A 26267-nucleotide genomic window follows, 5' to 3' on the forward strand; every position below is an offset into this window, starting at 1 on the left:
TTTAAACAAACGCTTTTCAAAAAGCAAACAGCAGCAGTCAGCCAACTGCTTTTCCTTTTCCAAACGGCAATGCGCCAGCGGAGCCGCTGCAGCCGCAGCAACGGACAACTGCGCAGCCGACGCAGTCAGACTGCACCGTCCCTGCTGCAGAATCACCAAAAGCGCAGCGGCACTGGTGAGACGAGAACAGACAACTGCGCAATACCTGCGGCACGAATGCAGGGCCACAGAATGCAAAGTGAACTTTAGCCGAGCGCCATTACCGTAAGTGATTCAACAAATTCAGCACATCTCCATAAGACACTGTCAACGGCAATGCAATTCAACCGATACTGTACGTCCTGCATAATTATTTTAATGCCATGGAAAAGAATGTCAATACTGAGTTTAGATATTATGCACAAATCACATACACACAGCACTCCCTTTACTACCAGTTTGCCAGTGGCTGGGTTATAATCAAATCTCATTTCAATAAGAAAACAGGTCCATCAAAAAAAAAATGTCCTGGAAGCTTTCTTGTATAATGTGGACACTGGGGCCATAAGCTCTCCTTAATTGCAGCATTTAAAACCTCATGCTGCCTTACCTTTCACAGTGTGACAGGCACTCCCTTTCATAATGGAACATTTGAGACAAAGGAGTTTCAGACAACATTCGGTGGCACGAAAAAGCAAAAGCGTCAAACCCGTAAAAAATAAAACTAAAAAAAATGTGTGGCGATTTGAACATGATCAGTGCCCATTCTTCACGTAGATCAGAACGGGGGCCACTCTAATGAAGTTCCCCGGCGGTCGTCTCTGTTAGAGACCGGGGAGCCGGGGACCGGAGTGCCCATAAAATGACAAGGAAGAACCCCGTTTCGGAGCCCCATTTGTTCCGAGCTGCAGACAGCGAAACTCATTGAGAAGGCAAAACACAGGCGGTAACACAATTACAGTACGCCGCCTATCCAGCTTGAGTTAATGTTATTATTTGACATTGCAAGGCTGTGCTGTTTTTTTTTCCCCATTGGCCTCAGAGGACCGGAGGTTTACCCTAATTGGTTCCAAAGCACACCCTAACGCAACAATCTTCTGCGGTGACTGGCCATGCTCACTTCCACTGGATTGTAAATAGTGCTCTGCAAACAACGCTAGCATGGTAATAAGAGGCTAGGTGGGTAATTAATGTGGTTACAAAGTGGCTCATTTGCATTTTTATCTTTTAAAGAAGGCCTTTTTGGTGAAAAAAATTCAAAACCGTCTGAAATATTCTGTTGAGCGAAGAGAAGCCTTGATAGGAGCTCCAATCAGTAATTATACTCTTTAGGGGTTCCATTACACTGTCCTCCTGGGAGAGAGAATCAAAAGATAAGCAGATTTTTAAGGGAAATTGAGAAAAACACAGCCATCGCTTTAGTTGTTAACCATCAGCTTAACCTGCTTTTATTGTGAATAAAATATCTGTGGCTGGGGGAGAGCATTGCGTTTCTGCACACACCCAGGGCCATTCATATAAGGCTGGGGAGGCCAAAGGGAAAGGAGGTCAAAGCCTTCGCTAATTTGCAGAAGCCCTCCTTGAAAATAAACATGGCAGCCAACATTTAATCAAATTACAAGCAATTGCAGATAGCTGCACCATACAGATAATACTAATACCTTGGTTTCATGTCAAAAGCTTCACATGATAGCTGGCAATAAGGAACACTCTGTCGTCTGAATGTGACGGTTAATGAAATGTTTCCGACGGATAATATGAGGATGAATGATGTGGGAAGCCAGACTTAGCCCTTCCTGGCAGCAGGGGTGGGGGGCTATGAGGGGCTATGGGGGGGGGGGGGGAATTTGCTGGCGGAATGAGGTGTGTCACTACTCCCTCGCCCAAGCCCCCCGGGCCGAGGAGGGAGTTACGGATTCGTACCCCTGCGCCAGGTCAGGAGGCAGCAGGGATTGAGGAGGCCGGAAAGCCCAGCTCTCCAGACTTAGAGCCTGACATCCACGGAAGGAGCTGAAGGAGCTATCCTAAGATAGCCAACACATTGAGCATGACTTACGCTACCAGGGAAACACAGCTGATCCTCCTCCACAGCGCAACACACTGAGCACGACGTACGCTACCAGGGAAACACAGCTGATCCTCCTCCACAGCGCAACACACTGAGCACGACGTACGCTACCAGGGAAACACAGCTGATCCTCCTCCACAGCGCAACACACTGAGCATGACTTACGCTACCAGGGAAACACAGCTGATCCACCTCTACAGCGCAATTCACAGCTGGGCTCTACCAGTGCCTATGGGCTCTGCCTCCGGCATACCGACTTAGACCTGTTGCTTTTGATACCCTCCTGTTTAATGGGTTTCGCCCCTTCAAAAGATCCAACCGTGTCCTCACGCTGAATAAAAAGGCCTTTCAGTCAGCAGCACTTGAGTTTAATCCCTCATCCGAAGTCATGTCTTACGGAAAAAATTGCGGCAAGAAAATCATGATTTTCAGATGAACAAATGTCTATATCTTTGATAACATGAAATAAAAATTAAGGCTCGGATCGACCAACCTGACACACTGAGGCTGACCGAGCGACAAAACGTTATCGCGAACGCAAAAGGAAGTCGCACGTCGCCTTGACAACTGACTCGCCTCTCAGACGCTCATGAAAGTTGGGGCGCACGTTTCAGCGCGTTGAGTAGTGCCCTCAGCAGGAGAAAAAAATCTGATGGGGTCACATCAGAAGAAGTGTTAATTTCACACACGATGTCCCCAGTACAAAATCAATGGCGCTGGGTTACTGGAAGAGCAGCGCGTACAGTACGACATGGAGAGAAGAAAGGACATACCCCGTGGCCCTCCTGACGGACGAAAACTCCCGTTTCAAAAAAAAGCACGTCGCGACTCCAGCGGCGAACCCTAACACGCAAAGCGCTCCCTGCAAAGCTCGGCCTGTTCATTTGTTCCAAGGCCGAACCGTTTAATGGCCGAGCGCGTGCTCAGACCGCGGCGTCAGGTGGCCCAGAGGCCAAGCCGGTCCAAAAAGCAAGAAGCGCCCCCATCCGTCGTTTCTGCCCCCTTTCCATAATCCGAGTCTGGCGAGTGCGTTCGGGGACCTTCGGCGCTCCGTTTGTCTGTGGAGCACATCTGCTATTTAATTTTCTGCCGTGGTTTATGGTGGCTTCATTACGGACCATAAAAGTCTCACCGGCGGAACCCTATAAACAAGACGTACAGCGTTCTTATTGTAAAACAAGCTCCGCAATGTAAATATTTGTCTTCTCTTAACTCCGAACTCCCGCAACGAAGCCGATTCATCTCCGCGCCGCGTGTCTGGAACTCTCGCTCCTCGCGAGAGAAGAGGAGCGGTGGAGGACTTGTGGAGCGGTATCTGGGAGGGTGGGGGGGGTAAAGTTCTGTGGTGGACGGGGGTACGCCAGCAGCAGTGAGGGGTGACACACTGTGCACAGTGTAGCGGGGTATAATGAAACGCTTGTCCGCTCCTGTACTCGCTCCCTTCCTGTAACGGTAACGGGGGTGGGGCGAGCGTTTGGGGTAAACCTGAGCGTGAGGTGTCTGTCAAACGCCTCAGACTGAAACCGCGGAGTTAATCCGTGCGGTCTAACCCCGCGGACAAACACGGATTGAGTGGCAGTTTGGACCCTCTTTACCTACACCTGGACACCTGCCACACGTCACTCAACCTACCGTCAGGGTGCTGACGGCGACACTGTTGGACCCGGTGCTTACGGCCTGAAGCCTGGTGGTGTACGCCGTTAAAGAGCCGGACTGAAAAAAACCCAGAAAGGCACCGCCCATATCACTGTCAATATCACTCGAACACGAAGCAGCCCGGCAGGTGCGCGGACCTGACAGGTGCTTCATCTAATCATTTAAAAAATGCACTTTCAGAAAGAGGAGAAGTGCTGAAAGCCAAACGTTTCCTCGGGAGCATTTAACTAAATGGGCACTGCTGGCCGTTTCTTTTAACCAGATTAAACGAAATAATCCAGGGTTATTTATCACTGCTGCAGCCAGCAGGCCTGTCATGCTCAAATCTAAGACTGTTCTGCAGAGTTCTGCTGCAGTGTGGCCAGACTCACACACACACACACACACACACACACACACACACACACACACACACACACACACACACACACACTCTCTCTCTCTCTCTCTCACACACACACACGCACACACTCTCTCTCACATACACGCACACACACATACACACATACACAAATACACTCTCTCTCACACACACGCACACACACACATAAGCATACACACACATTTTCCCACTAAAAATGAAATAAGCTTATGTGCTTTTTGGCAGAAAAGGCACACTAAACATGCATTGAAATAAATCGTGGCACTTCAAATAAATGGGCAGGGAGAGCGCTGAAAGGCATTAACCCTGGATCGCGCAGCTCTGTACATGCTGCCATTTTTACTTGCCACTGTCAAAAAATGCGAAACGGTAAAAACAAATCAATATGACGGAGTGCAGAGTAAACATCCAGCAAATACAGAGACGAGGTGTTCTCAAAAAAGGCCAGCGTGGTCAACCAAAAGAGCTCCTCCTCTTTATTGGAAAGTCCCAAACCATATACAGGACCAACGTTATGACCGTCACAACTTTTACAAAAATCCCCTTTTCTCAAATTCTTGGTAGGACATGTATCACAACATGTAGCACAGCGTTATAAACGGTGGCCACGTGTGGCTTGAGGTTGTCCCCCCTCAGCAGCCCCCTCCCACCCACACCATTTTCTGTGTAATCTGCTAGTAACACGGGAAATGTTGAAATCCCCTAAAATTCCCCCCATTCCAGCCATGGACAGAGTGAGGCAACCCTTCCGTTCCACTCAAAGAAACATTCGCCTCTACGAAAATTTCAAAAATCATTTTTATAGGAAAAACCTTGGTTTTATTTCTCAGAGGTACATTAAACTCCGAAGGCTTTAAAAATTCTGAAGGAGCGATGGTACAACTTGCGTGAAATAAGTATCCTTTTACCCTAAACTACACTCACTCTGCATGTTCAGACAAGTTCACTAGGGTTTGGGGAACCCCCCCAAGAAGAAACAGTCATGGGTGCTGTATGAAACTCATGTCCACTGTTGATTCACTGTTCCCATGAAAATAGTCAGCACTCCACAGCAGGATATGCATGACATAACTGGGCCCAGCGGTTTTATTCCCCGATTTGGAATACATAGTTGTGATTGTACAACTACGTATAGACAAGCGCATGCACTCTCTGAAATGGCGGCAACCAGCAACCACTTCTTTCCACTCTGCAGTCCAGCTGCTCAGCCATTCTGGACAATTTCACAGGTGGACCACAGGTGTAGAAATAGACTGACAAAGTCCACCCGGGTGACTGAAACCGTCCCCCCCCCCAGCATAACAGTTCAAAGTGCCTATGAGACTCCCGGCCACAGCCATGTTAGGAGTGTACGATGGAGCCACATCTTTAAGCATGATACCCGTACACCACAAGAGCCCCAAAATGATTCCTGCTTGGAATCCGAGCAGTACCGTTCGTTTGAAATACTGGATTTATGGCTCCAGTTAAACTCCTGTCCGTGACCTAAGGTCTGTAATGTCCTACTTTCCCCAGCTCCCATCAGCCCCAGCGCCCATAGTAAAATGCTGAAGCAGGGAAATTTGTGTTGTGCAACGGGATGATGGTGCCTCAAATGGCTGCCCTGTTCAGTGGGTTCTCTCAAAATCCTCCCCAGGAATAAAATAACCTGCACACTTAAACTAGATGTACCTTGTAACAACAGTGGCATAAAAGCGTTTGTTTTTTTTTTTGTGGCATCATATTATGAAGCCCAAGATTGCCATTTCATAGGAGCCTAGGTTTTACTGTAGCCTTAATAAGAAACAATTTATAGGTAGACTTATCAGTTACAAACTCAGCCATGTCTAATTAAGCTCATAATAAGGTCTGGAATGGCCCTACCTGCTAGGCGAAGCAAGCTCATTACCATTTCTAGTGTCAATAGCTTGTGCCTTTTTGCGGGAAAATCGTTAAGTGTTTCATAATTTCTTTTTTTAGGGGTGTGTTTTGGTTATCAGGCCGTAAAATACATTGATTTTCAATGATGGTGGCTACCCCTCCTCTCATGCCCAGGGAAACACATCAAAGCCACAGCAAGGAGCGAGGAAAGTGTCACAACAATCTCGACACACGTGCTACTGAGGGCTATCCAGCTGCTCAATGGTGCTTACAGACCAACTCTATTCCCATGAATTACACTGAGAAACGCTTGTATTCTTACTGAAAACAGAACACATTCCCACTGTCGCTAAAATGATTGAATTAAAGTTACAATACAACAAAAATAATTTTCAATTTATTTTTTTTGTTGGATATTCCAAATTGTTACACATATTTTTAGACATTTAATTAGAATAACTAGCAATACAAAATGACAATAAATAATTCTAGTTTCATTCTTTGAACTGATGACAATATATATTGAATAAACACTGGAACAACCTTTTTTTTTTTTTTTTTTTTTTTTTTTTTTTTTATCTCGGAGCCTTCGGCATTGATTGGCAATTCAATGAAAGCTTCTGTTCTTTTTGGCTTTCGGTCCATTTCCCATTTCTCTTTCTTTCGGGTCATTCTGCTTCAAATGCCTCCGTTAATCAGATTCCTGTTAAAAGCCATAAATAGACTCCCGGTCCACTGCCAAAGCTTGCGGAGCCAAAACCCGCACTGAGGCCCACGACTGCTTTTCCCCACGAGCCAACAGTTTAACAACTGCACACAACTGATCACAGGGAGCCCGTGGTCCAATCAGGACCGCTTTAATCCAGACATGCCACGAATTAAAGGCAAAAGCAAATGTGGATTTTCACATTGCTGCAGAACGCAAATAAATCTCTCGCTTTTCTAATCAGTGTGCGTGCTCTCAGTGTGTTGCACGTGTCACGTTGTAAAATAGGCAATAAATATACCCCCTCTGCTCCAAATGCTGTTGAAATGAAGTAAAAAACCACACAAGGCCCCTCTGCAAATGTGCAAGGGTCCATGAGTCTAAGGTAACAAAATTATTTTGACGATTTTCAGTGCATGTGCAGGTCAGAGTTTCAGAACGTTATCAAAACTAACAACCAAACTAGGACAAAATAAATGTTTTTCATCTTATGAACTACCAAATTAGCAACAATTATGTTACTGTCTCTGTGCAGGTTCCATATCTTTTTTTTATAGAGATTTATTTTTAACATCAAAAAAACCAGACCATTTTATCCTTACAATCATGTAAAGAAAGTCTTACAGAAACAATACCACAGCTCATTTCTGTGTTTAACCTAGGCCCACCATTACCTGTGTTACTTGGGATATTATTCTGACTAGATTGGACCAAAGTCGGGCTTTTTCAATAGCTACATCAAAACTTTTCCAGATATAAATGCAGATATACATATTTTGAAAAGTATAAATTTAAACTTGCCTTTATGAAATTGGCTATCACTCGTTTTTAAATGGTTATTTGCTTATTCTGAGGAAGGACATTAAACCCATTTTGATATGGTATAATTTTGTACTCTTAAAAGGGTCAAACCTATTAAATCAAATAAACACGCAACGCTTAGGTCCACCCCAACATTTACTAAGCAAAAAAAAAAATCTATTCCATTGCATTAATGTCTATGATTTGCTTTATATGTAGACTTTTAATTACCGATTACTGGAGAATGCCAATTGGAAAAGTGAATCATTTACAAATAATGTAATTATACAGCATATGGGGCTGTACAAAGTGGAGGGGGGGGGGGGGATGCTAAAAGTGTGCGGTTGTTGGTGGATCCAGTGGGCTCAAGCTGGCCAGCATGCTTTTTCATTAGGCCTTTTAAGTCAATTAAGCAGTGAATTGGAACAATCATTCCTCTTTTCCTTGCTATTGATAATTTTTTTTTTCTTGGTTGCTTTAGGGCCATTTCTCTTCTCCAGGGGAGATTTATGTTAGATAATTCCTTCCTGATTAAAATAAATCAGGACTCCAAATTTCTAATTTCCTTTACTCAAGGCAAGTTAAAAAAAGAAGAAAGGGTTTTTTTAAATTGTTCTAGCCCTTTGAATCTTTTAAGGGTCTGCCAGTTATTTCAGACATAATAAGGTCTCTACGCCACGTGCAGATTGCCTTCACAATAGGTCACGTACGTCCTCACAATATAGATTTTGTTAATGCAATCTCAAAATAAATTCCTTTTGTCACAGTCTCCGTTTCTGTCATAAGTGGCGTAAAGTTGAAAGGCGTATCGTCAAAACTAAGCCTCGCAATGAGCAAATACACTCAAAGAAAACTCAAGAAGAGAAAAAAAAAATCATTTTCTTTCGAACGGATTAGGCTGATTTGTCCAGAGGATTCAGACATTTAGTAATGCTCCAGCACCAGCATTCGTATTTTTGTACGATCGCGGCGCTGGCTGCCACACTCTCAAACTTCCCCGGCAGTCCGCTGGGAAGCACAAAGCCGTTTTGGCAGGCGAGCACCTCCACCTAGAGCACAGCTAAAAAACAAGCTGTCAGGGATCTGAAGCGCTGCCACAGTCAATCCCAGCCCTCAGAACACATCAACATTTGACACCAATTTAGCAGCTCATTATGTGCCCGTCTCCCACCGACGGAAGACTGCGCTGGTGGAAGAGGACAGACACACACACCGCTGTCCTTTTTGGCTTTTCTCTGCCAAACTACAGCAAAGGAGCGTAAAAGCACCGCGACAGTAACTACGAACCCCGAAAGCGGAGGGGGCCATTTCTTCGCAGACACTGCCGGCGCGGTGGTAACCGCGGCAACTCGGTAACCGAACCCCAGCTCTTCAGGAAACTTTGATTTCCTTGTTTACACAACGGAGGGCCAAAAAAGAGTTTCTCACTTTTTATGGGCAGGATACGTGCGAGGCGATAACCGTGGCTGAGGTGCATCCTCCAGGGCTCGGTCTGCTCTGACCCGGGCCTTATCGCCCCCCCAGCCCCACCCCCCCCCCCAACCCACCCCCGCTGAAGCTGACAGCGCAGGCTGCCGCTAGGCCTCGTCCCCAAAGTCAGCCGCCGCTCGGTTCACACGAGCGACGCTTTCCAGAAACCGGCGGAGAGGGCACGCAGAGCACACAGCCCCACTGAGCGCCCGACTCATAGCTCTAAGCCTTCAGCCCCCCACAGGCAGCACGAGCTGAACAACAAAGCTGCTCTACTGAACGTGTAGCTACAGCAGAAAGACCCCAGGGGCAGAGCTGAACACATAGTACTGCGCTCAGCAGCTAACACAGCTTGAACGTGTAGCTACAGCAGAAAGACCCCACAGGGCAGAGCTGAACACAAAGCTGCTCTACTGAACGTGTAGCTACAGCAGAAAGACCCCACAGGGCAGAGCTGAACACAAAGCTGCTCTGCTGAACGTGTAGCTACAGCAGAAAGACCCACAGGCACGCTTCACTCGCCGAAGACCGCAAGAACGGACGATGAACCGCAACGCGAACTCACATGTTCACCTGCTTTGCCATGCTGGCCACCGTTCGTGCCTGGAAATTCAGTAAAAACGTGCATCGTGACATATTGTGAAATAAAAGGGACTATAATTGCAGCATTTCTAACACTGTGGTGTTATATCACGCGGGTATCAGCAGGCTGGTAGATTTTCTTTTTTTAAACCCTACGGCCCTGGCAGCTACCAGAGAAGGAGCAAAGGTCTAATGCTATCATGAGAGAAACTAAACTCTTGGCATCAAACAAGGAACTCCGACAGACCTGGAAATGGATATAAGGCCTTTCTGTACCAGGGATTCCAGAATAATAACTGTTGTCTGATTAACCCTCATTCAGGAGCGTGGGAGGACAGGAACACTTCCATCCATCACCTTGCTTATGACAGTTTTAGGTTTTTTTCCTTCCTTTTTGGATATATCCTTCATTGCCTCAGGTGGAGCAAAAACAAGGAATATTTTTCTTAAGGTGGCCATCGATATGTGTACATATGTGCATGTATCGCTTTACCACTACAAACATCTCGGTGAATTTCGTTCATACCACTAGTTTATGTCATTGAACTGAACTGAAACCATCCGTAAATAACTGAAAAACATATGTAAATGTGTAAACATAAGGGGAAAAAATCTAACCTTACGGTTAAAATGAACATACCTTAGGCTCACTTTAAAACCCAAGCTAGCACCAGATATTTTATGTGTCAAAAGATTATATATACATTGTTCTGCAATCCAAATACCTTTGTGTCAATGCTTTAATTAGGGCCGGATAGTGTTCCTCTCATAACACTGTCAACCCATGGCCTACGGAACGTTAAGATTTCTCACATTTTAATTTATTTGTTGTTTGAATGGCGGATCGTAATGGACGGCTCCCATTCCACTTAAAAGGGTTTAAATGACCATAATTACCAGGGAAATATTCTGAAGGCTGGATTACACCTCCTTTAGAGGTACAAGGCTGAAATAAACAGCTGTCATGGTATCTGAAATTCATTATTTAAACCAGAGGACCGGAGTCCCTATAAAATGCCTCAGAGCAGCCAGAACATTTGTTAAACATGTCAAGATGGATTGTAGCATTGTCAGCGCTGGCAAATTAGTCAAACTGGCAAGGGCTTTTCTTTTAATATATATTTTTGTGAGTTAAAATGCTTACGATTTGCTGTAATCTATAAGCATCCTGTAATTAATCAACTAATTCTCTCACAGCCCCAGGTTGCTTGTAATTAAACTTCTGTAATAGCTTATTCTTTCTGCTTCAGCACCTGCATTTCATTTGTTTATTTTACCAGAGTCATAAATCTGTGCAACTGTCGAAGTGCCATAATATTAGTGCAATAATCAAAGTTAATTATCACCCCCCCACCCCCCCACCCCCCCCCCCCACCCCCCACTCTGACTCCTACTCCTCCAAACAACAATAGCTATTACAGAGATCACTCTCCCTCTCCCAAAAGATCGCAGGTTCGGCCGATTGCAGAAGGGAGCCCGGTTTGCTTCCGTGGGCCAAGCGCTGATGAGCCGCTGGTAAATGGAATGTGTGGGCAGATGTAACTGGATAAGAGGGAATAAAGGCTGCGTTAAATTAGCTATAAAAAAATAAAAAGCTCAAACAGAGCCCACAGCTCCACCAGTCAGGCTCAAACCTTTGATAAATGAACATTGGCAGCTATCATCCGCCATTGCCTGCCCGAGAGCGGGAACCACTCGAATTACATTTTTTACATTAAAAATTTCCGTTTGGCCCGAAAGCATTACACGGGGCCTGTCACGGCGGAATGAGACGACCCCCTCAGCAACCAAAAAAAAAAGGGGGGGCGAGGCCCTTCCGCTCACGACGCCCGCGTTCGGTTCACCTGTTAGGAAACGCGACCGAACGCGGAAACGCGTACAGGCGGGATGAAGGATGCGGCCTTCTCCACGTCACAGCATTCTGACCAAGTTACCTGTCGGAATGGTGGAGCGACGCGTCCTCCCAAACCTCGAAGTGCGCGGCTCACTCACCCACTCTTTCTGGATCAGGCCGACGGCTTCGTTGGCGCGGGTCTTGTTCCGACAGGCCAGGACGACGTGAGCTCCGTGAAGGGCGAAAGACCTCGCCGTCTCGAAACCTTGAGCGCGAGAGAGAGAGAGAGAGAGAGAGAGAGAGAGAGAGAGAGAGAGCGCCAGAATAATGTTTTGAAGATTAATTATTTTTGAGATGACTTTAAGATTTACATTCCTGTTCCCACAGCTGAATCGTGGAGGGAAAAAAGGCATATGAAAGTTAAGTTACAGTCCATATCTACAATTCAGATATAACTGAAAACAGTTTTATCAATGAGAAACCCATAGGCTCTGCTTTAAAAAAAAAAAAAAAGTTAATCACATGCCTCTCTCACTAAAATGATGAAACTGATTGAATTAATTTGGTTTGAAACTTCAGCAGCTACTTTACAGATAAAATTGTGAAAGACACCAAAGGCAATTTTACAAGGTATTAGGCTACTAACAATCAGAGAGGACATTGATGATATGGTGAAAAGTCACATGAATATTTGTGAAGGGACGATATATTTGCAATTATTGTTACATGGACTGACATAACAGAAACAACACAGAAGTTCTGTACACAGTGTAGTGTAGTAAAATATCTTGTCTTTCAAAATCAAACCTTTGCTACACTCTTACATCAAAGGAGCAGCGATAAGAACATTTAACCAATCAAAAAGTACTCCAGATATCCCATGGTTTTATCAATGAAAGCAGTTTATTGCCCCGATTACTTCACACATACCAACTGATCAAAAACAAAGAGACAAGGAGAAGTTTATCTTCACAGTGAAGTACTAGATGACTGATTCCACAAGATTTTGAAGAGTACATTTAGTTTCATATAGTATTTTAATAATTTCTATAAATTACTGCACCATCTCTAAAATAATGCACAAAAGAAGGCCGTTTCTGTAACTTTAAAAGTAGATCCCAATGCTACTGCTTCAATAAACATTTCATTCCTGAACTAAAAATGGATGATTGATGGTTTCTCCATTCAAAATAATATTTGTTCAATTTTATGCTTTTATGCGCAGCTGGTGAAACTTCTGGAATTTTAATTTAACCAAACAAGCAAACAAGAAAATTAAAGAAAACTACAACAATTCTCTGGTTATATCACAACGTGTTGTGCGTGCCTTGGAAGCAGTTCTAAACTATGATTAATGTTTAATTTTATAATTTATGTCTTACTTCTCCTGATTCTGGTGCCAGCATGTGACCCCTCAGCAATGGCACAGTGATAAGACGCAGTGTAAGAAAGCAGACATTAAATTTTGTTGGACACCATCTCAAAATAAACCACATCTGAGCTGGCATTCTGCCAACGTTTCTGAGGACGATGTGGCTTCTTAAAGCAAAACACACCAACTACGACTACAGCAGCAAACAATACAAGCCAGGCTCACAAATGTAACTTGTTTGCAAAAAGATCTATACCAAAGTACCAAAGATGCATTTAAAACTATCAGCCACCTTCTTGCAAAATGAAAATAGAGTAATGGTTTTGAAGCAGTTTTTAAAAATCCTCCCATTTACTTTTTTCCCCCCTCAGTCTCAGCAATGTTCCATAATCCAGTTATCAGTAATTAGAAAAACTTTTGTACTCTGAAAACAGAATATAGACATTTTTTCAACATTGGGCTGGGAGACTGGGAAGTTCATCCAACAACGGGCAATATAATACATAAAGTTATATTTGGAATACTCTTGGAGTGTAAAAGGCTGTGATTCCTACAGGGATCACACAAACTTGATGTAAATACCCTCAACTTAAAGCTGACAGTCATGTGATGTTGACGGCAATATGACTGCGGACACACATTCACCCCAATCTCAGGTAAAAAGAGATTCTTTTTACGGTGAAGAACTGGCAGGGCTACGGTTCTCTCAAACCGAGTAATGAAAACCCCTGCTCGTTCGGTCCCGATTCTATTTTCAGCCGAAGAGGTCGAGGAGTGACACCAGTACCCCCAGTGCAGCGCGGGGACGGCCACACACACCTGACAATTCCGGCTGATTACGCACGGGAGTCTGCGCAGCTGTCAAAACACAACGGGCCTGGTCCGCGTTCCCCCTGCACTCCCACTGAACTCCAGGACTCAGGGCAGGACGGGCACATCAAGCGGATCGCTCGTGGGACCGAAGCGTCAGCCTCCCACACGCGTGTGTGTTCCCCCCTACTCCAGAAACCGCAGGGGCACATCCGCTGCCCCGGCCAGTTTCGTCCATCAAGTCTAAAGTTACTTTCGCTGATATCCGACAGACGACAGACTGGCTGTTGCTGAGACTGTTGGCTCACACCTGACACACAATGAACGTTGGGGACAGAAAAAAAAAGAAAGTTAAGATGGCCGACTTGCTGTGTCAGCTCTTTCATGGAATCTCCTCAATCAGGCGATATCTCCTCCTCAACCTTCTAATAAGGGAGCTCTTCAGCTCCAGAGACTGGGCTCATGTGGACGACTGGGCTCATGTGGATGTTCTGCACATTATGAGCAATGATTTTTTTTCCCCCGCAAAATACAGTATAGTGATACAAACATTGCTATCTCAACTGTAATTAACAGCACCACAATACTACTACATTGCTCTCAGGGTTCAGATGTTAGAGGTTTTTTTTCCCCCAAATCTGAATAGAGACTGATTATGAGTTTTATCTCAAAATAAAAATGAATAAGGTTGAGAGGATCATGGTTCCCAACTGCTTCCATACCTGCTACTGGTGTTAGTCAGCTCCTCGGCGTCAAAGTGAACAGGATTAAGCTTAAAAAACCAGATTAATCTGATTCCATTTTTATCACTAAATAATATGAATGAAGATGACATGCTTTTCATAGTGGCTTATCACAAGCCTAATAGCATATTTTGCTCAAACTATATTATTCAGTTTATCTGAATCAACAGTTTTAAATGTACTGTAGATATGGAAATTGTGAATCCTATATGTACAAGTAGGAGTCAGAGAAACCATTGCCCCAATCAGATTTGGTTAACAAACAAAAAAAAAAAAACTTGCAAGGATATATTTGTGAAAACAGCTAATGTACTATAAATAAGTCTAGTCACATTATATTGTTGATGATTACACTGATTTATATAATAAAAATTATATTGTAAATTGTATTGTGCTTTAGAATGTAATTTGTGGAACACACACAAGCAAGCTAGGGCTACTATCCTGTCAACTAAAGCGGCAAAGCACTCAAACATTCCCATGCATGTGCATGTGTGTGCACGCACACACACACACACACACACACACATCCTGATTGATAGTCTAGCCCAACACTTAGAAGCAAGCTAACTGAGTCTGACACCGAAGAACTAAGACACAAAATGACAGACAGTATGTCTGATAGCACGGATTAAAATGAACTTTAATTAGATTATGTTTTAATCTGATTTTCATTAAAAGGAAAACTGGGAACACTAATTGTGAAGCGAGTGCTAAAGATCCATTAAAACTCAAAATTGGAGTGGGATTTGAAGCACTTTCTGACAAGTGAACCATGGAATTAAATTATATGACACCTTATTAGGAGTAATGCAGAGAACACTATTCATTTGCATAGATAGCTCTCTTTAGAGGACCTGAAAGTAAAAATAAAAATATTGTTTAAAAAAAAAAAAAAGGGAGCTCAGTCCACAATAAATAGACAAACCAACCTGTAAAGCATTTCGCTCGCACTTCAAAGCTTTGCTGATGTCATAAGAAAAACTATCATGGTGTCAGAACTGAAAACCTTCAAACTATAAAAACGTTTAGAAAATGTCACTTCAGATGTACTTGCAGATTTCCTGCATTGGTCATGACCCAGAAATTCCTAGGTCTATAAAAAGGCACTACAGTATTTGGACAGGATTCTTTAAAAAACCAAAAAGAATGTAAGGAGAAAGTGTCAGTTTAAATATAGATTTTTTTAGAAAGCAGCTCCATAAACATTACATGTTGTCTTTGACTCGTTTTACAGATCAGTTCTGGTAAAGCAGAAAATTTTTAATACATTTCTGTGGCAATTCCACACTGCCACCTCTCATAAGCAGTGGAAAAATGAGAGGAAATGCTTCCTGAAACAGCAGTCCTGATTTATGAAGTATGAAGTGTTTCCAGGGTGAAGTTACACTAATGCTCAAACGTTAAAATTAAATCAAAGGGTCTCTTTTTTGCCTTAACTTTGTCTGCGTTAACTAACGTTAACCAGTATAATGCATTAAGATTGGATCACAGCTGCGGATTATTCCAAGTCTTCCTTCTGTCCCTTTGCAGCTCATTCTGAAAGAGTCAAATATAGTTGGCAAATTTTAGTCGCGCCACAGAATTCCACATTGAAATGTAGACCTAATGCTGAGAATACCTCAGCATTCAAATAGGACGGCAGCACTGGTGACACAATGCATTTTAAAAGGCTTAAAGGCTACACGCGGGTACTCTTCGGCACTAACCGCACAGGCAGGGGAAGCATTACAGGTGTTTCTGACAGCCATGTTACCGCTGTAAGCCTCGACTGCGCTGTCAGGGCGAATCTTCCCGCTACACGGGTGAGGCTCGCTGCGGGGAAAAGTGCTGATCGCGGTTCCACTGTCACCGGGTTTTTTTTGTTTTTTTTTTTCCCCCGCTCATAACGCCTCGTGCCGCACAGCCGGGTGTCTCACGCACCTCCGCTGCGGCGGGGTCTCACTTCCTGTGCGGCGTAAGGATCTCCCGCGCGAAACGCCGTCGCCGCCGCCGCCGTCATCGGACGCAATCTGGCGACGCGGTTTGTTTCCGACGAGTCCGTTTCCAGCTGCCCCGTAAGCTTCCTTCGCTTATTCAAACCAGGCCAGTTTCCCCGATGACAAACCACAGCCCGCATCCTCTCATACTCGGGGGGCGATGCCGGAGCTATCATGGCGGCTGCACTTCCAGCGATTCATAAATCAGGCCACTTAGCCAATGGGCCGCGATTCACCGCCATCTCTCACTGTAGCTATTTTGAGAGTTTATTCATTATCTTGCTACAGAACCAAATATCACCACTTTACTGCGACACAAACCTGACGCAAGGATGGCCTAAGCCATTCTGCCCCCCTAGGCGATATTGCGAACCTAGAGGGGGTGGGGCTGTCTGGGGGGGAGGGGTAGCGATGGCGAACTAGGGAACCTTCATTTCATGCCCCAGCCTCCGTCTGTGTCACCAATGCCTAGAACCAGCCCGGCTTGACCATATGAACTTCATGCTGACTATGAATATACATACCGGTATAGATATACATTTTTTGGTGTAGGCTAATACAATGATTCATTTACAATACACCCAGCCTGACAGTCAAAAACATGCTAGTACAAACTGATAATACAAAAAGTAGAACAATAAGCCCTTTAGAGTAGGTGATTATTAAATATACCAATTGCTGTATCTGTAACATGAATATTACACTCACGCTGACTTCAGTGTATTCCTTATTCTCTCTCTTGAGATAAATGATGCTTGTGAAGTGTTTCACATCGACTCTACTCAGTACTTTAAGGTCTGGATCCTCATTTACCGCTCATCTCCTGAGTCAAACTTTTAAATACAAGCCAAGCCAAGCAACCCAGAAGCTTTGTAAATACATAAACAGTTATGAGGGCATCCATTTTCAATTAATAATAGTAGAAATAATTAGACCACTCAAACACACTTCATGCCACTGGACCCATGTGATCTCTGTGGAGCAACCCCTTTTGTTTCACTTGCATCGTTAAAGTGCCCTTTAACTTAATTGCTATACATGATTTTCATAATGGGAAAAACAAATTAAATACACCAACAACAGCGGTAACCTATGCATGGTTTAATGAAAGTAACAGGGGCCGAAGTTAATTTCTAGTAAGCGGACCGCGTGTTCCTACAACTGGCCACGCCGTGACCTTTCACCCCTGCCGTCTGCTACGGGGGACTGGGCCCAAATCCATTTCTACGAAGGTGAGCAACGGGACAAGGTTGTTTTCGCGAGTTCAGGCGGTGGAACATTAAAAGAGGTCAGCGTCGGGTTACTCTCTCCTTCTGGGCAGAAGCAGAGGCCAAGGGCCATATTAAGCATGACCGTTCTGATTGTCACACCTGGCTCCCAGTGGAAGAAAAACGTTCGCTTACCACTGAGGCAAAGCACGCGAATTGAGACCAACTCAGTATCCGCCACATAGCTACTGTATATATGATACCGTTTCATTTAATTTAAATTCAATTCAATTAAGAGAAATTAAGAATAAATTAATTGGCTGTCTAAAAACAAACCTAAAAACCTAAAAAGTACATCTGCTCTGACACACCACTTGAGACTGCCCCTGGCTCACCTTTAAGGCTTTAACAACTATTTTATCTGTTATCATCCACTTTTCAATGGTTAAGCAATACAGACGTATTAGCATAAACAAGTACTTTTACAGCTTGACAATAATTGGCTGCCTTGGCGTGAAACTTTACAGTGTCTTTATACCGAACGCAGAAGGGCGCTACTATTTGATTATAGCCTAAGTGCTGTAACAGATTCAAGGGGTGGTGGGGTGGTGAGAGAGAATAACAAACACATTCAACTAAATTTAACAGCGTGTCAATTTTCCACTTGCAGTCCAAAGTGTTTTTTTTTTTTTTAATCCAAAGAGCAGAAGTCCCTCTGTGATTTGCAGAAGAGGCTCAGGAGAAAAGCTCCATCACAGCAGTGTTGGCACAGAGGACAGGAGAGCTTGGGCAGGTAACCCTGTAGGCAGGACCAGAACAAGCTTCACGGATTTCGATAAAGTACTTTTTCGACCGTTCCCCCCCCCCCCCCTCCCCTCCCCGTAGCTAAGGATTATTTTCCTTTAAGTACATTAGTCCAGAATGATGAAGTGTTAATGTTTTGTTAATCTTGGAAGGCAGGCTATTGGGTACTTTGGAAAGGCTGACATCTGGTTTTATTCGCCGTCCAGAGACGCTCGCGAGTCCAAGCCAATTTAGTTCTGCGGCGCGCGGTACGCTACATGCTGAAAAGGCAAAACCGTTCTATCCCTCTGACCTGTGCTTTACTGACAGTGCTCGAAGAATAAACCATAATTAAACAGGGGTAGTCCTGTTTACATACTAATTAATTATCTGCCGTAAAAAAAAAACAGAATAAACTTGTGACTTTCAAAACGGTAACATCCTCAAGCATTACTGTGAAAGTTTCTAAGATTTTCCTAAATTTGCATATATATGCTTTTGCTGGTGTTTATGTGGTCTCTTAAGAGCTGCAAACAACAGTAACAACCATGATTCATTGGGCCAATTATATAAATGTGAAAATTGTACATAGAAAGAAGATGTTATAAAGACATAACACAACTCTCTTCCACAAACTATATCATTTTGGATATTCTGTAGTATTTCAGTGATTCAAATTGCAACTCTTTTGCTAACTCTTGCCAGTAATGTAATGTAAGGACAGACTGTAGCCTATACTTTTCCCCATTCTCACAGGGATCTCCATGATCCACAGTATTATGTAGTGACTAGAGGGCTGGTTTTCCACTCAGGAAACACTAGGACTAGCATCCAAACGGCAAAATATGGCAGTGAAATCATCTTAATCACCCATTTCATGAGTCCCTATAAGTCACAAAAAATTGCTGCACATAAAAATGGTATCATGCTGTGAAGCTACAGAGGAACACAAGGGAAGCAAAAGAAAAACTTATTTATTTCTTTGCTCCCCCATTTGGAATGCTGAAATGTGATTAGAATTTCATGGAATTCCTGCCAAGTGACTGGCTAGCACTGAAGGGAAGTATCGGGTATATGAACACCTCAACAAGATACAAAGAAGTTAATGAAAATAAAGAATCCCCACATGCAATAAAGAATCACAGGGAAATCATACTTAAAGTGTAACAGCATTGTAGGCAGCATTGCATTTCCTTCCTGACATTTTCAGACAAGTTTTATTTCTACTTCGTGGCCATCTTGTCTGTGTATGTCCATTTTTACAACTCAAGCTCTTCAGGAAAAGAAGAGAAAAAAAAGGAGAAAAAAGAGGCCAGAAGAAAGGACTGAGGTGTGAGAAGGCAGAGAGTCTTAGGGTCTGTGGTGTCTTCACACTCAAAGCTTCAGAAAGTGCCTTGGTTTCTTTGAATGGTTTTACATTTTGTTTCAAGCCACATCCTGGTTCCCGCCTGACTGTGTGTAAAGACGACAGGCCTGTTGTTCTTGGATCGCATCGACAGAGAAGGTGCCAAGCAAAATGAATGGAGCTGACTGCTGCACAGGCCCTGCTTTAAGATTGACCAAACATTAATAAGTTAACCGCTTTCATATGATTTCCACATTTCCCCCTTTTCTTCTTCTGAGAACTCTGATGGAGAGGCACGCTTCTGGTGACAAGTACGAGATATTTCAGAAGAGAGCACAAACCCTCTCACTTTTGAAGTGCACACAATTTGATCTGTCTTATATATGTCAAAGACACAGTTCTGCAGCTATCAAAGGAAAGGAGGAATCGGCAATGAAGGAATCTCTCAATTCTTCAAATCTGTGCGCGTTGTTCCATATACTCACAAATGCACAAGCAACAGTGAATGTAATTGATGTAATGTTAATATTAGAAGTCTACTGAATCAAACTCCAAAAAAATAGTTAAATGCTTTATTGCCAGATAATGCACCAGTCCACCATCCAATAAACACCTTGAAGCTCTGAATTTAAGAATCAGTGCTCATTATTAATAAGAATCATTATTTTAATAACACGGCTCATGCTTTTTACATGACTATTTGGCTAACCTTTGTCAATAACACTAATGAAAAGAATAATTTCCCAACATTCTGAAAATGCTTTTTGCTAACTGTGTCCTATAACAGATTTCATCTGCCTTGTTAACAACATTATCTGGAATCAAATCAATATGCGTAGTGAAAAATGCAGCTGGTAAATTTACATTTGTAGAAGTGTGGAAAGAAAAAACCTGAAGGATGTTTTTGTAGCATCATGCTTTGAGTGTGGTAAAAACATTATGTGTAGTTTGCTAATGTTAATATATAGGCCCAATACAATGTAGATTAATGACAAATGCATTACCATAATATTGGGCAATTATTATCAGTGCAAAATCCATATGACTAGTCTATACATTGCAGCATACTAGAGGACTTCAGTATTACACTATCTGACTTATAAACCTGAGAACAACAGCATTACAATAGAGCAGATAAGCATCCAAAATGGCCTGGTTTACTGCACACTTGAATCCATCTGTACTGCAGCTCCAGTACCACACAATGCAAGCCCACGAGTGTATGTATGTATTTCCATAAGGAAATCCTGTTCTTTAACATGAGCTTCACCTATTCGGGGCCAAATATGGCACGGATGAGAATGTACACAATGCTCAATTTTATTCACCACTCCACAAGACACAGTCCCAGGTAATTAAGATGCAGTCTGGAAAATCTATCCCGACTCGTTCTGTGATATGAAAGGACTTTATCAACGCAGCTGGGTCATAAATAATACCTAAACAACTAAAAAGTTTCTAAGTCATTGTTTAGAAAAAGAATTTGCGGAAGAAAGAACCAATCATTGGTCGTAGGCCTCAACTGCGAGTTTGCTTCCTGTGGCAGTTTCTTCTCAGCATGTGGTAAAGTTTGTCTCGATCCTTACTCTGGAAAATAAATCTACATCTCACAACCGTGAACTCAGTTATAATGTAAAGCTGGTCTCTATCCTTCCACTGGAAAAAGAAATCTACATCTCACAACTGTGAACTCAGTGATAATGGAGACTAAATTTGAAGTTGGCAGGCTCAATTTCACGTGAATATTCTTAGAGCTGTAAACTGACCTGAGGCCAATGACCTTTAAAATTGGCCAGAAATGGTCTGAGATGCAGAACGCTCTCTCTCCGTGATCATGAATGTTTACTAATGGATATATTCTGAACTCCTTTAATACAGAGACATGTTACTGCACATTTCCAGAAGCTTCTATGAACTTTCTGGGAATTTAAACTTAATGCTCAATTGCACTTGAATGATTCTATTTTCTATGCAATTACTCAGCGTGATCAAATTTTATCAGCCGATTTCTTGAAAAGTAGGCGGTTGGTTATAAAGTATAAACTGCTGCTCTGTCTTGGCAGTATAATATTCGAGTGATTATTAAATTACTCTTTGTCTCCTTTTGATGGCAACTGTACTTTGCAAATTATGTCTTGTACAATTTCCACTTCTAATTATTTTATGAGGCATTTCCAAAGCTTAGTACCAATTGGATCATTTGTCATCTATAAGAACAACAAAAGAACACAGCATCCCACATCACATACGTTGATTTAAAACAGCAACCCACAAGCACAAATTGTTCAAGTACCTATCAACCAAACCAGCTATTTGCATTTTCAGTGTGTTGAGAAATGTAATATGCTTTAATTAATAATCAATCATTGTTTCAATTTATCACTTCACACACATGCACACACACACACAGACAAGTACAAACACACACACACACAGACAAGTACAAACACACACACACACAGACAAGTACAAACACACACACACACACAGACACAGACACACAGACAAGCACAAACACACACACACACAGACACACAGACAAGCACAAACACATACACACACAAACAAACACTCATGGGGCACTGCAGTCAAGATGAAGCATTTAAACTCACACTGTAGCATCACCGTGGATACTGTCAGGCAGTTAGAGAGCAAGAGAGAGAGTCGGGTTCATTTCAAATAGGCATCTGATATTGCCAACAACGCCACACTGATTCAGTAGCCTAGAAGCTGGAACATGAGGTCTAGAACACCAGAATAACAAGATCCAACCATGTAATATGGCAGAAAGCAAACATCTCTGTCCTTTGTCAATGAGACTTTGTGACTCCACTTTAAAGGAATATGCTGTTTTTATTTTATAAACTTATGTGGGTGATAAACCTATGTGCAATTTCAAAGCCATTGCTACATAAAATGTATTGAGAGGGCACTTTGTTGATTATAGAAGTTAATTATTTGACTATTTTGTTTATTATGGCAAACAAAAATGCAGAAAAACGTGCTTTAGAGAGGCAGTGACTGTGACTGCAGGGGTCTCTCACCTGCAGTCAATTAGTAAAAATAGAGAAATCTCTCTCCAAACCACTTCACACAGCAATTCCTCTTCCATATGCAAGGGACAGGCCTGCGGTATCCGACAGTAATAAGTGCAGCACTGCCTCGGCTAGCTGTAAGTTAACAGGAAAGCTTGCACCCCCATTAAGATTTGCCTGTTCCAAATAATCCGTAATGTTTTCTCAAAAAAAAAAAAGCAACAATATATGCATTATTGTGGCCGGGAAACATACTTATATCTAATTACAGTCCCAAACATCCAGGACATGTGCTGTGCTGTGCGGTGGGGAGGCAGAACGTGAGCCGGCTTTAATTGGAAACATCTCCGATATTGAAATCTGGATTTTTCCTTCATCTACACCGGAGGAAACGGAAAAATTACAATAAAAAATAATGAAGGGCCGCAGTCAAAGTTGTCCGAACCCGGGGTGTTTCCGAGGGTGCCGGTCTGTAATGGAGCAAACGGCTTGTAATAGATGAGGAGGGTGGAGAACGATGTAGCCCTGCAGAAGTACTGGGGGGATGGTGGAAGGGGGGGGGGGGGTTACAGCATTTCTGATTTTCGGTTATGCGCCGTATATATCTGCCGGTGCGTGGGCCGGACAGGTATATACCCCCCCCGCGCCCAGGAGGAGTTCTAATTTGACCCATTAATAACGCGGAGGTTTCATTTGTATCGGCGAAAGGGTTGTCACCCGAAAGTGAAACGTATCGTTTGTAATTACGGGCGTGCGGACCGCGGCGTTCCGCCCGAGCGGCCCGGCGCGGGCCCCGTTACTCCGCCCCTCCCGCCGCGCTCCCGCCGAGCGGCTCTGCGTTGCCCTTATGGTCTCCATCTTTGACCCTCTGTGACCACTTCCAACTCCCACCACAATTTTTCATCATGCCCTTTGATTGCCGGTCGCCATGTCCCCACCATGACTTACCCCCACCCCCCACCCCCCCACACCCCCACCCTAGCTTGGAGGAAGGCTATTTTTATCACTGTCATCGAAAACCCGGACATCCACGGAAACTATCCTGCCCCTACAATCCCAAAAAAAAAACCTCTGCAGCCCGTACAGATCTATACAGTACTTGACTTCATATAATAACAGTGTAATTGTTTGACGAAGCCGTAAACTTTATTTACACGTACATAAATGTGTGTTTTCAACGTCCCCCGTGCTCCCCCCACTTCAGTTATATCGAAGCTGTAATCATTATTGAACCTTTGGGCCCAGATGTAATTTTCTTGCATGTTACAACAGGTTTCGGGCCGTGCATTGTGAATTTCATCCAAGGTTGATAAAGTTCAATAATTTGACTAACCAACCATGTGTGGTATTCATTACAGGCCCGATAAACAGATTCATCAAAAAGGACATGAAATGCACATTATAAAAATCTGATTCCATTTCCTCAGCTGCTCTTCCACCCTTACAATTACCGCAAGCAATGACAGCCCTTTGGTAAAAACCAGTCCGGACAATAAAAAAAAAAAGAAAAAAAGAAAAAAAGAAAGACCAAGAAAAGGAAGGGAAAAAAAAAAAAAAAAAAACCCCACACGTCGCCTCCATCCTTTCCTCGAGACTTTTTATTTTATTTAACTATATCCTCATTGTATGCATTATGCATTCCCCCACACTCACACTGGTTCAATGGCTCACTGCTCTTGGATTAGCAATCAGGGGTCCTTATTCACAAACAGCGGCGCTGCAAACGTGTGGGGCTGCAATCCATTTAAAACCAGTTATGCCTCGTGAGTGTGACGCAATTCAGCGATCACCTGCAAAAGTCAAGCCGCGGGTTTTCAAACCGAGGACGTCGCATTCATTTCTCTTTCGCTGAACCATTTTAAGGGTCCTGTGATAGGGGGAAAGAAATTGACTGGAGTGTTTGAGCAGGCCACTGAAACACTACTGCAGCGGAGCACAAATTACCGACAAAAAAAAAACACAACAAAATCTATTTAAAAAAACCTACTGGTAGAGAAATGACTCATTCAGCACGTGATGCTTTCTTTCATGAATCCTGTCATTGTCCTTTTTTTTTTCGCGTCCAGAGCAAATATACTTTGTCTGGTCCCTCTGGTGGAGCCTCGACCAAATTCAGAGACAATAGCGGATTCAGATCATGTAGTCTGTGCGTGGAAAGCTTCCAGGTCTCGACAGTGCAGGACGCAGAGCGGGGGGTAGTTTCCAGAAAAATTCCAATTAAAGACGGAATAAATCAGACCTCGGCACCCGCATTCCAATAACAACCACCCCCCCAACCCCCCCCACAAATCTGCGCTTTCATAACAAATTTGCTTTAAGAAGCATTTGGGAACCCATGACCTCCCAAGTAAAGGAGAAATGATGAAGAATCATTATCCTCCACAAATTTTCAAACATGATTCAATTATTTTATTCTGTTTGGTTTGATTTTTATTTTTTAATAGCACTAAAGCACTAAAATCACAGTGGAGGAGAAAGGACAAGGTCACAGGCTATGTCACCATACTGCTCTGGAGATGCATTCAAAAAACATTAATACAATAAAGTAAGATCCTTCTGTCAGGGAGATTATGACATTTGGTTTCCTAAACCAGAGTAAATATCAATAATCAGAAGAGCACAGCTTTCATTCTTGCTATATAGAGATATATGGATAAATAAAAACGGACATAAATATATACATTTAAAAAAGGCACACATATATCAATGTTCATACTGTCCTTTCACTGTGACAGGGTGAAATTCACATTTTTACTCCATGACCATCACGCACGTATCATACATCATGCTCTGACCCACGATGCACCTGACCACTCTGAACCCAGGGAGATATTCCACCCGCGAAAATAACAGAAACATAAACGCGAACGTAGCTAACCGCGTCAGAGTTAAGCGGCGGGCGCACGACAGAACTACAATAACAGAAATCATTAGCGGATTCCAGCTCATCATCTCTCTCTCTTCCACAAAGGAACAAACAAAAAGCTTCACAGACTCAGAAGCCATTCCGACGCTGGCAGCAGTGCGTTAAGGGCAAACTGCAGGGCTGACCCCGGGAAGGTAAATAACTTTTTGTTAGTTCAATAGAAGAGAATTAAGGAAATCGCAGGAGAAGGTCTGTTAATGGGGATGAATGGGAGGCATCAAGGAGGGTCAAAAGAACCACAGGATCAATGTTGAAGTACAGGTGTACCACAACACTATGGGAGTGTGTGTGCATTTAATGGGGAGAAAGGGGGGGGGGGGGGGAAGAGAGAAAGTACAGTTACGAGCCACCATTTATTTCCATTACGACAATTAAAGGTCTAAGGACCAGCCGTAGTGGTTTTCAAATTATGCAGCAAACCGAACGGAAGACTAATGCAATGTATCTGCAGAGGGGATTCCTCAGCAAACGCTGCCCTGTGCTCTTAAAAAGAAAACACATTCTCACACCCCCGGAGCTCTGTGCGAACATTCAACTCTTTTCAGCTTGAAAAGACGAGTAAAATTGCAACAAGATGCCAGTTTATTACGGCGTATGCAAAATTATATCCGAAATTATCATAATGATTTTTTTCTTAGGAAGACAATCTTCGTCATAGAAAAAATACAACATAGACGTGTGGCCTTAAACAGAATTCATTAAATTAATATGCTCCAAGCGTCAACCAA

General features: G+C 43.2%; 1 protein-coding gene across 6 annotated transcripts in view; it reads right to left on the minus strand.

Annotated features, from left to right (window-relative positions):
• The window catches only part of wwox (WW domain containing oxidoreductase), a 306560-nt gene that overhangs the window by 274293 nt on the left and 6000 nt on the right, over positions 1 to 26267 (minus strand). For 5 of the 6 annotated variants that reach the window (XM_064313812.1, XM_064313814.1, XM_064313813.1 and 2 more), the window contains exon 5: positions 11497 to 11603. In XM_064313812.1, the coding sequence (XP_064169882.1) occupies positions 11497 to 11603 (107 nt within the window). Of the gene's footprint in view, positions 1 to 10824; positions 11047 to 11496; positions 11604 to 26267 lie in introns of those variants that run through there. The other variant, XM_064313815.1, reaches the window with a different exon arrangement.

Source organism: Anguilla rostrata, chromosome 16 (genome assembly GCF_018555375.3).
Source record: "Anguilla rostrata isolate EN2019 chromosome 16, ASM1855537v3, whole genome shotgun sequence".
Lineage (NCBI taxonomy): Eukaryota > Metazoa > Chordata > Actinopteri > Anguilliformes > Anguillidae > Anguilla > Anguilla rostrata.